An 11,943-nucleotide genomic window follows, 5' to 3' on the forward strand; every position below is an offset into this window, starting at 1 on the left:
TACTGTCCTGTTCTAATGATCTCTCATTCTGGGGTGATTTTGGTGACGGTCTCCCACTTAATTTGTGACAAACTCTCCTAACCTTGAAGAGGTTTGTCACAGTATATATATTTACACAAATATTTCCTAATGACTAAGGGAGGGATCCTGCTTTCTGAATACAACAGCCTGCAGTATTCCTGTCGGCCTTCATCTTGAGATTCTCAATGAGATGGGGCAGTTGTTCTCCCCTGTCTGAATAAACAGGATCATATTGAAAGTGAAACTATGGCCCCTCTATTCCGGTAATGGTCTCATTTTCAAGAAATGGGTATAGACATAGTAAAGCTAGACTGCCCTCCTCTCTTGATAGATTTGTGGAATTATGTAGTTATTCGATATCTAACACTGGAAAGTGAAAGTCAATGATGCATCACATATGGTGGTTCATTGCACCAGCATATTTCACTTTCTATTGTAGCCTATATAAGTAAAGCAGCAATCATTGTTTCGCAATTATATCAGCATCTCAGTCTCAGGAGGAACTAGCACTGACAAGGTAAGTCTTTGTCATTGCCATTTTTTCTGCTTCTAAATATTGGTAGAGGACCTGCTTGATATACAGTAGAATTTATTAATGCAAAAGGAAAAATGTAATTGCTATACTACAATGTTTGTAGAAGCTCCCTGTAATTTGTGCACAAGGGTTAAATTGTCTTCTATTGTTCCTATACAGCTTCTACATTATGGGGCGGTTTCCCAGATACATATTAAGCCTGTACGATAAATACAAAATTACACATTTTACTACAACACAAATTGAAATGTAACCTGTTAAAATTGCATTCCAAAAGTCAAGGCTTTCACAAACACCTGAAAAGGTAGTTTGGAGATAATTTTTTGTTACTAAATACATTACAAATGTAGTGAAAACAGGTTATCAAGTCATTTCATAGAACATGTTATAATTGCAAACAAAATGTGTTCATTTGTGTGACATTTCCTTTATCGAATCCTGGGAGTCACGGTGAGACCACACCCTTTTGCAGATGATTCTTGCATATAGTCCAGGACAAGGCTTTAGTCCAGGACCAGGTGTAATCTTAGCGCCGAGACTCCTAGAGGGTGTAGTTCTTCCTGATAGCTTATCACCTCTGTTGGTGCAGTCATCCCTGCCGGTAGTACTCTCGTGTCCCCCATGGACCGGCTCGTACATAAAACATCCTGTACGAGCCGGTCCATGGGGGTTTCCTCCTTAACTCGATTAGATGGCTCCTCAGTGAAAAATAAACTGCTAAATATGCGTACTGTCTTAATTAAACACAATTTTCCACCACCATGCTCGGGTGGCTTATGCTCTTTCCTGATGCAGCGCGTGTTCATCCAGCTGTAAACAACAGACTAACGCGGATGTCCAGAAATCTGAAAATGATACTTGTGTTTTATTGAGATAGTAAGCATAGGTTTGAAGTTTTTTCCCACGATGAGCCATTCAATCGAGTTAAGGAGGAAACTGATGCCTTTGCAGCCTGAATGTTGGCTGTTTTATGTACGAGCCGGTCCATGGGGGAAATTAGTGTATTGCTCGCTGAATATATTAAAGTCAGACGTGAGATGACAAACGACGTAAAAGGAATAAGAGCTCCATCTTTTGGCCGGTTGGGAAAGCTTCATCTGGGAAACTGCCCCTAAATGTTTTATGAAATAATAGAGGTCAAATTGAGTGCTTTGTGTGTCACCTTTTCTTATTGTAGATCTGAAAAAATTGTTCAAAGGACAGACATCATAATTTTGAGTAAAGATAGATGTTAGTTCCACATATGATTTACATGTACTGATTGTATTACTGTATTTCACATAATTTGCAACAGTTTACAATTCTTTAGTTGTCAGCAACAAGAAATTACCCAGCATATACAGACCATTAGGGTGGCAGGTAGCCTAGTGGTTAGAGCGTTGGGCCAGTAACCGAAAGGTTGCTAGATCGAATCGCCGAGCTGACAAGGTAAACATCTGTTGTTCTGCTCCTGAACAAGGCAGTTAACCCACTGTTCCTAGGCCGTCATTGTCAATTTGAATTTGTTCTTAACTGACTTTCCTAGTTAAATAAAGGATAAATATGCTGTGCGGTCCTGAATTATTGGATCCCTTGAAAAATATGAGCAAAAAAGACAGTATGAATTAAATATGACAAATACTGAGCTATACTGTAAATTGAATGGTAAAAAAAATTACATTATTTTATACTAGTACTATTGCTCAGTGAAAAATGTTTGGTTTAACATGTAGGAAATACACGGGACAAAATTATTGGATCCCCTGTTTTTGATACTCCAGCAACATTGAGCCTTTTTCCAAGTACCAAGTACCAGGACATTATGATGCAGTTGACCTTAACAAGGGCCCAATGACCAGTGGAGCCAAAAAGCCCCATAATATAAAAGATCCACCACCATATTTGACAAAAGGTATGAGGTATTTTCCAAGGCTAAACCCACCGTTGGTGTATGTGGCCAAAGACCTTTATTTTCGTGTCATTATGACCATAGCACCAGTTTCAATCCAAGTTCCAATGCCATTTAGCAAACTCCAGGTGGTGTTATGGACAGACAACATGAAAATAGAGCTCTTTGGCCACACACACCAGCGGTATTGAAAACAGGGGATACAATAATTTTGACCCTGTGGTTGCTAATTTCTGTATTACCAAATGAGGAGAGACAAACTTAACACACACCAGTCAGAGTTATACTTAAACTACATCTTTAATTATAAGAGCTTTGCATTAGCACTTGACTTTCACCGATTCACCATTTCTAATGAACCGTTGAGAGTGACTACACATTAATACAAAGAGCTTTTATAACCAAGATCCACCCCTCTCAACGTACATGACGAACCACAGATCTTAGGAACAGTTCACAAAGGTTAAGTTTTGTATGAAAGATATCTATAAAACTTAGCAGACAGCAACTGCTGTATCAACAGTGTTCATTGTATAGACCAGTGTCTAGTCCTCCTACTCCAAACTGGAACCGTCCCTCCCTGGTACGGTATAGAACAGAACCATTAGCTCATCCAATGGCATAAATCAATTGACAACTCTAGATACTCCCATCTCAAGTAAACCCCCTTTTGACTCCAATCCTGGACAAGCTCACTGAGGGGAGTGACTTGTGCACAGACATTGTGGAGACAAATAATTGGTTCCCCATTAATCACGCCATCTCTTCACATAGTTTAACAGATACATTCACATATGAAGACAATCTCACATAAGCATAATTTAAAAATAAAACATCTTAATTATCTATGTTACCCAACTAATTCTGATTCATCCACCACAACCCCTATCTTTCTGAGCGATTAAATTAAATGACATATATTTTTTGTTGCATACAATCTAGCTCAGTAATTTGTATTACTTATCTTAGTCTTTTTTTCATCTTTATCAAGGGATCCAATAATTCCGGACTGCACTGTATCTGTTTGTATGTGGCCCTAGCTGCTGTGCAGACATGACATACACTATTTACCTCAAATTGTATTTTTATTTTCTTCCTCCGAAAGCAGTCATGGGTAATGAAAAAAGCACGCCACCAAAGAAGGGTAAGAGATATGACTTACTGTGGGAACAGCATGAGACATATCAGTTAAAATACAATTAAAGCCTGATCTGTATACTCTGTTTTAGTGCATGCATTGACAAAAGTCCAAAGGCATGTGTAACAGAGGTAAGAATGTGCCATAAGCTCACTCCACAGATAGCTTGAAATGTCGTGCCTGTTGCCACCCATTGGTAATGTTGTCAAGCAAGGACCGTCACGTGTGTTTTGCGAAGCAGAGCCTCGCTGGTTCGAGACAGCAGTTGGACAGTGAGGAGGCTAGATGTTAGCAGCACACTGACCTCTGTGAAACACGCACATATCTAGTTGACAATACTCTCATTTATTGTCTGAACAATGAATTATTGTAGTGGTTAGTTGGTGAAACAAACAGAAATATGGGATTTGGAAACTGGAAGTACGTTTAATCAAAATGCATTCCCATGTGTCACAGAATTTGACGGCCCATGGCGTAATCAAAATTGGGAGTAAGTATAGTCTGACCAAATATGGACAATAGAGGACAAAAAATATACATACACACACATATAGATATATATATATATATATACACACACATATATATATATATATATATATACAGTGCCTTGCGAAAGTATTCGGCCCCCTTGAACTTTTCGACCTTTTGCCACATTTCAGGCTTCAAACCTAAAGATATAATACTGTAATTTTTTGTGAAGAATCAACAACAAGTGGGACACAATTATGAAGTGGAACGAAATTTATTGGATATTTCAAACTTTTTTAACAAATAAAAAACTGAAAAATTGGCCGTGCAAAATTATTCAGCCCCTTTACTTTCAGTGCAGCAAACTCTCTCCAGAAGTTCAGTGAGGATCTCTGAATCATCCAATGTTGACCTAAATGACTAATGATGATAAATAGAATCCACCTGTGTGTAATCAAGTCTCCGTATAAATTTCGTTCCACTTCATGATTGTGTCCCACTTGTTGTTGATTCTTCACAAAAAATTACAGTTTTATATCTTTATGTTTGAAGCCTGAAATGTGGCAAAAGGTCGAAAATTTCAAGGGGGCCGAATACTTTCGCAAGGCACCCTATATACTGCTCAAAAAAATAAAGGGAACACTAAAATAACACATCCTAGATCTGAATGAATGAAATAATCTTATTAAATACTTTTTTCTTTACATAGTTGAATGTGCTGACAACAAAATCACACAAAAATAATCAATGGAAATCCAATTTATCAACCCATGGAGGTCTGGATTTGGACTGGAAAACCACACTACAGGCTGATCCAACTTTGATGTAATGTCCTTAAAACAAGTCAAAATGAGGCTCAAAGTGTGTGTGGCCTCCACGTGCCTGTATGACCTCCTTACAACGCCTGGGCATGCTCCTGATGAGGTGGCGGATGGTCTCCTGAGGGATCTCCTCCCAGACCTGGACTAAAGCATCCGCCAACTCCTGGACAGTCTGTGGTGCAACGTGGCGTTGGTGGATGGAGCAAGACATGATGTCCCAGATGTGCTCAATTGGATTCAGGTCTGGGGAATGGGCGGGCCAGTCCATAGCATCAATGCCTTCCTCTTGCAGGAACTGCTGACACACTCCAGCCACATGAGGTCTAGCATTGTCTTGCATTAGGAGGAACCCAGGGCCAACCGCACCAGCATATGGTCTCACAAGGGGTCTGAGGATCTCATCTCGGTACCTAATGGCAGTCAGGCTACCTCTGGCAAGCACATGGAGGGCTGTGCGGCCCCCCAAAGAAATTCCACCCCACACCATGACTGACCCACCTCCAAACCGGTCATGCTGGAGGATGTTGCAGGCAGCAGAACGTTCTCCACGGCGTCTCCAGACTCCTGCCGAACCACTCCTTTATTGGGGGTGTCTTGCTATTTGCCTATAATTTCCACCTGTTGTCTATTCCAATTGCACAACAGCATGTGAAATATACTGTCAATCAGTGTTGCTTCCTAAGTGGACAGTTTGATTTCATAGAAGTGTGATTGAGTTGGAGTTACATTGTGTTGTTTAAGTGTTCCCTTTATTTTTTTGAGCAGTGTATATATATATATATATATATATATATATATACAAAGATTGCACAAAACATTAAGAAAACCTTCCTAATATCCTCATTTTTCCCAAATCCTTCATTGTAACTCTCCACCTGACAGTAAACAAGAGAGAGACACCATGGTGGCTGCACTGAGGAACTTTAAACTGAGTGATCCTGACATGGGGCAGCTGAGATGCCTGCTATATGGACCAGTTGGAGCAGGGAAGTCCAGCTTTGTCAACTCAGTCAACAATGTCTTCCAAGGACGAGTAGCACATAATGCCCTGGTAGCTGCTGCCTCTGGCACAAGCTTCACCAAGACAGTAAGTTGCTATAAATTAGGAATGTAGTGCCACTGATCACAAAACACAATTAATGGATAAAATATGGATCCCTAGCATACCTTTGTATACAAACACCTGCTATGAGTATGTTTTAAAACATGTTTATTTTCAGTACAATACACACTACATTAAAGATGGAGATAAACGTCTTCCCTTTGCATTCAATGATGTCATGGGTCTGGAGGCACAAGAAAAAGGGATGCAACCTGAAGACATCATCAATGCTCTGAAGGGCCATCTACCAGAGGGTTACAAGGTAAACCAGCATACACAAATGTATACACATGCAAATAATACTAGACCGTAAATGACCCAGAAAACAATGCCAATAGTGCTGCTTTCTACCAGAACATAGTATCTCTTTCTTTAAATCACTAATTTAACAAAACAAATAAATAATAGATTCAAATAATATTACACTGTAAATGTAGCTTTCCTTAACCCAACAAACAATGCCGATAGTCCTGCTCATTCTACCAACAACAGCCAAATAATATAATATAATATAATATTATAATATAATAATCATATTCTTTAATGCCTAATTTAACAAAGCAAATGAGTAATAGTTTTAAACAGAAAAGTCCTATCTGACCAGTCTTCTCTTTTCTTGGGCCAGTTCAATCCTTGCTCTGCATTAACTGATGAAAGTGGAGAATACAATAAGAAGCCCAGGTCAAGTGACAAGGTTCACTGTCTGGTGAGTGTCGTGGCTGCAGACAAAATCTCTCTCATGTCAAATGACGTCATAGTCAAGATGAGGAAGGTCAGAGAAAAAGCCAGTGAACTGGGTGAGCTCTTCCAACCCCTCTATGTTTCACTGTGTCTTTCTGTATTAATGAAGTGGCCCTTGGCTGAACATAGCTCATGAATTTTCACTTTCACATGGAGCAGTGTTACTTATAGGTTAGCCCTTCCATTCAATCATTTTTACAACAGGAATAGCTCAAGTTGTTGTCATGACCATGCCAGACAAGGCTTGCCCGCTGGTGGAGATGGACGTGAAGAAGATGTACACCAGCAAGGCAATAAAAGATAAGGTAAGTAATATTTTACAGTGCATGCCATCCTGAAGTCATGTTAAATCCTGAAGTCATAGATCCATTAATGACTCAGATAAAGCAAAAGGTCTGCTCACTTCATGTAAATCATAATTCCTGCTTGTTTGGTTAAATCAAAAGTCCTACTCAGATAAAGCAAAAGTCCTTTTTGTCTCCAACATTTCTCAGATGCAGATCTGCAGTAATGAGGTGGGCATTCCCATGAACTGCATCTTGCCTGTGAAGAACTACCATGAGGAGGGGATGCTGGATAACGACATGGACATTCTGATACTGAACGCCATGACTCAGATGGTGAACTTTGCCAACGACTACATCTGGAACCTCCAACAAACTGCATGAGTGTCACAACATCTAAAAGAAGCGCTAGGAGATTACTGAGCCCTGAGTTTATTCCTAAAGCTATATAGCCTAGATTTAATTTCAGAAAAGCCGGTGTTTGGAGGATATCTTGGCACAGGTGTTAGGCCCGAGACGAAGTCAAATGATGCATTTGCATTTGTTTAAGCTGTTTTCTAGTTAGATTTACTTGGATACATCCATAACAATGAGTTTATTAATGGGTGACTTTACCTAGCAGAGAAAATATGCTCTCTTGACGGGACACTGTTCAGACAAAAGAAAGACAATCCATGACATTCATTTGAGTTGAATTTTAGTAAATGAAACCATACATTCTCTTTGTTATCTACCACAGCTGATATGGCTATAGCTACTTATTGCATGTCACATTTATCTGTACATTCCCCTGGATGGTGAATTGGTTGAAATATCTGTTGGAGTCTGTGCTAATACTTCTGCAACCTTGCTTGAGCCTTTTGGGTGTTGATGGTGCCAGGGTGTTGCTCCAGTGTTTCCTATCTGTCAGTGATGGACGCCAGTAGCTATGGAGTGAACCTTCGCACCGATGCCCACTCAATGACATAATCTCCCTCGCTTCTAAACCAGCATTGGCCAGTTTCTGGACTGTCGTGGTTCTGTTGCTGTGATTTGTGTATGTAGTTGTTCCCGCTGACCTGCAGGACCTGGGCAGAAGTTTTGCCAGATAATTTACGCCCATCGGCTCTGACGTGTACCATATCGAGTCCCCGATACACTCTCCTCTCCTTGGGTGGAGATAAAATACAAGGGCGTTCTCCGGGCATTTCGATAGATATTTCTCCAGTGATGCCACCGGGCATAGTGGGTTCCCTGGCTGCTTGAACATGAATCTCCTCTTGGACCCCCTGCCCCTCTCCCATAGGTCCAGATGATTCTTTGTGGCCTGTTATATTGTTTCATACCTTAGACCGCTCTCATCTGTTTTTATGAGGAATGAGTTAGGCTTTAGTTGTTTGTTCCCCGCTTTTCCTCTTCCACCCAGATGTTACCGGAAGTCGAACCACACTCTCTGGACCAGACCCCTTGGTGTACCGGGATTCAGAGCCTAGGAGTTTTGGAGCTGGGCCATGTCCTTTTCGGTGATTGGGGGGTGGCTGTTTGATGTCTTTTCCTTGCCTTCTTAGCTGTTTGATGTTGCCCAGAAATACATGATTCGAGGTGGTAAATTCAGTGACCTTCATAAGGCACCAGCTGCAACCGATGGGTGGGTTATTTAGAAACCGGTTGAACCCACTCCGGAGTGCCAGGTAGCTACTTATGCTGTACTGCTCCACCTTCCCATTTCGATCATTTCCATTAAACTGTTGGAGAAGGATGTTAAACTTTTCCTTAGTGATAGTTTTGAAGTCAACAACGTTTTTCTTCTCTGCTAGCCAGCCCTCGAAGCAATGGACAGCCCAGTGTGAATTCTTATGTGTTTTTTTCGTTGTGGCTTTTCTCTAGGTCATTCAATGCAGTTTCCCCCAAATTAGCATGCCTGGGTATTACTGCCATCTCTTTTTCATATTCATCCATAATCATACCACTGAAAAGATCAAAAGAAATGTTCCATTCATCCATTTTAGTTTCCGCAACATAATATTGATTTAGCCAGTCAACTGAAAAAAAGTTGTCTATGTTGCTATAACTACCAGCTCAATTTCCTGTCTGACTCGTTTATTTGGGACGATGGAGATCGCAATACAACATTGAAAAGGTCGGAGAGACAGACAGCAAGGTTTATACAAATCTCCGCTGTTGAAAACCAAATGCTAGTCTAAAAGAAATGGGAGATAATGTCTAGATACTTTTTATAGTGGAGATTAAGTTTATACTTTTCCTGGCAGGGTTGATGAGACAGTGGATTGCGCAGTGAGATGGACTATAGTAAATGGGCATTTCAACGTCATAGATTTAGCCGGTGGTAACCTGTGAAATAGACACAGGTTGGAATGCGGTTTTAACCAATCAACATTCAGGATTAGTCGGTTGAATAAAGGTCAATATACTCATGTCAATGTAGCCTTTCAAGGTCAATGTAGCCTTTCAAGGTCAAGGTAGTCTTTTGGACATTTGTTTTGCAGACAGGATGAAGTAAGATTGGAATGAAAGTTCTCCTTTCAATGTTTTCGTATTGTGGTTGTATCATTTCACTTAAATGTAAAGGCCTATACTGTTTATAGACGCAATATGCACCTTTGTGTGACAAAAAGCTTGAAAGAATGTGCGTGCACTGGATGAGTTTTAAATTACTTTGAACTATACACAGGGTTCATTGGCTGGAACCCTTTTTGGTTCCAGGTAGAACCCAGTTGGGTTCCATGTAAAACCCTCTGTGGAAAGGGTTCTAATGGTTCTAAATGGAACCCAAAAGGGTTCTACCAAGATCAAAAACGGTTCTACCTGGAACAGAAAAGGGTTGTCTTATGACGCCAGGCGAAGAACCCTTTTAGCTACTGTAATAGATAGCACCCTTTTTCCCCAAGAGTGTACATGTAACACACAACAGTGTACACTTGTATTAGATAAGCTAGTATCATTGATAGCTATGCATCATGTTTTCTCATTCTAAATGACCATTATATAAAATCAATCATTTGATGTGAATTTATGGTTGTGTGTATTTATGCTTTTCTGCTTGAGCTGGCTCTTTGAGATGGGTAAAATGAAGGTAAATAAATACATAATCATAATCATTTGCCATTATTTCATTTCCTTTTGGCAATTGTTGACATTTTATTTATATCTGTGGCACAAATATACCAGTTGTGTTATTTATTGTGTCAAAAGTACTTTGGATATAAACAAACATTTACCTTTCAAATTATGTAGTGCACTGTAGGATTGTTACGAATGAACAGGATACATTTAAATGCAAAGCAATATTAAATCATTGAAATTTGATTACACAGAGATAAATAGTATGAGTTGGTCTCAGCTTGGACTAGTAGCATGTCCACTAGTAGAGGTTTCAGAGGACGACAACTGTACCATATCAAACAGGGTGATGTTATGTAAATAACAAAGTGCACGCCCTCATTGTGGCCCTCACGCGCCACAATAGTACAGCCAAAATGGGAGCCACCTAGAAAAACTACAAATTGGTAGCTCATTTTTCAAAAGACAAGCCTGAAACTCTTTCTAAAGACTGTTGACATCTACTGGAAGCCCTAGGAACTGCAATCGGGGAGGTATTCAATTTATATTCCCATAGAAAGCTGTTTCAATAACTGGTGAGCTCAACAAAAAAAAAAAATCAGGATGGATTCTCCTCGTGTTTTTGCCTGCCATATCAGTTCTGTTATATGCATATCCTAGCTTCTGGGCCTGAGTAACAGGCAGTTTACTTTGGGCACCTCATTCATCCAAACCTCCGAATACTGCCCCCTAGCCCTAAGAAGTTTTAAACTCTGGGGGAAAAATCACACAGAATTTCCTCCAACTGTACACATTCAGCAATACTGTATAACAATATTATAAATCACACTTTGATTTGATATATATATATATATATATATATATATATATATATATATATATATATATATATATATATATATATATATATATATAGTAATAGAGTCATTTTGTAGATATTTATAATGGATATGTAGACCTTTATATCTCCAATCCTAAAATAAAATGGAGCATACATAAAATAAACAAGTAATTACAATTCATTTACATTGGGGATAATGTGTGTGTGACAGAGAGAGAGACAGATCCTATGTTGACTATGATGTTACTTTAGCTAATATGGTGACAAAGATGTAGGCTGTGTGTAGCACTTATGATATGGTTTGGCTTGAAAAGCTTTTTTGCCTGATCACATACAGCTGATGTGTTGTGCATTGAAGTCCAAAAGCAAAGGGAAAAGAGGAGAGTGAATAGATGTGAGAAGAAATACGTGGTTACTATGAAAGTTAACTGTTTTTCGCGGGATCAGGGGTGTATTCATTCCGCTGATTCTGTTTCAATTTTTTTTCTTAAACAGAAGGAAAAGGAAGCAATTTTTTTTATATCTGAAACCCACAAATATAGAAAATGTGTTATAGGCTCCAGTCAAAGGCTGCAGAACTATTTTTTTGACAGGGGTTGCAGGATTTTGATTTGCCTGATTTGGATAAGTTTATGCTTATAATTTCCAACATTTTCGTAGGGCTATTTGTTAGGCAACTTGTCTATAATTAGATACATTTAGATTCTCGTTTGTCATTATGTGTTGCCCTAGAAGACTAAATAAAACCTTGCTCTGTATTTATTTTCTTAGTCAAAATTGTGTTCTGTTCCGTTGTGTTCTTGAACGTCACCCTGTCTTTCATTTTTGTTCATTGATTTCACCTGTGTCAGTTACTCACCAGGTCTCATCAGCTCATTTTGTTTGTGCCTTTGTGAGGTATTGTTCGTTTTGACTCTACTAACCCTTTTCCTAGCTTTTTTATTATTTACATTTTTTTTATTTCACCTTTATTTTAACCAGGTAAGCTGGTTGAGAACAAGTTCTCATTTACAACTGCGACCTGGCCAAGATAAAGCAAAG

General features: G+C 39.3%; 1 protein-coding gene across 4 annotated transcripts; it reads left to right on the plus strand.

Moving 5' to 3' along the window:
- Positions 1 to 274: 274 nt before the first annotated feature.
- Positions 275 to 10,096, plus strand: LOC106583433 (interferon-induced protein 44). Of its 4 annotated transcripts, none has more exons than XM_014167589.3 (8): positions 394 to 538; positions 3,550 to 3,588; positions 4,039 to 4,072; positions 5,757 to 5,961; positions 6,095 to 6,238; positions 6,602 to 6,773; positions 6,922 to 7,022; positions 7,212 to 10,096. In XM_014167589.3, exons 2-8 carry the CDS (start codon positions 3,555 to 3,557, stop codon positions 7,383 to 7,385), a joined length of 864 nt encoding a protein of 287 aa, XP_014023064.2. In that variant the 5' UTR covers positions 394 to 538; positions 3,550 to 3,554; the 3' UTR covers positions 7,386 to 10,096. The 4 variants fall into 4 exon arrangements, with proteins under 4 accessions (XP_014023066.2, XP_045561457.2, XP_014023064.2 ...); XM_014167590.3 differs by having other exon boundaries at positions 445 to 538; positions 3,553 to 3,588; XM_014167591.3 differs by lacking the exon at positions 3,550 to 3,588 and having other exon boundaries at positions 275 to 538.
- The last annotated feature ends 1,847 nt before the right edge of the window (positions 10,097 to 11,943 follow it).

Source organism: Salmo salar, chromosome 22, assembly GCF_965601325.2.
Source record: "Salmo salar chromosome 22, fSalSal1, whole genome shotgun sequence".
In the NCBI taxonomy this organism is placed as follows: Eukaryota; Metazoa; Chordata; class Actinopteri; order Salmoniformes; family Salmonidae; genus Salmo; species Salmo salar.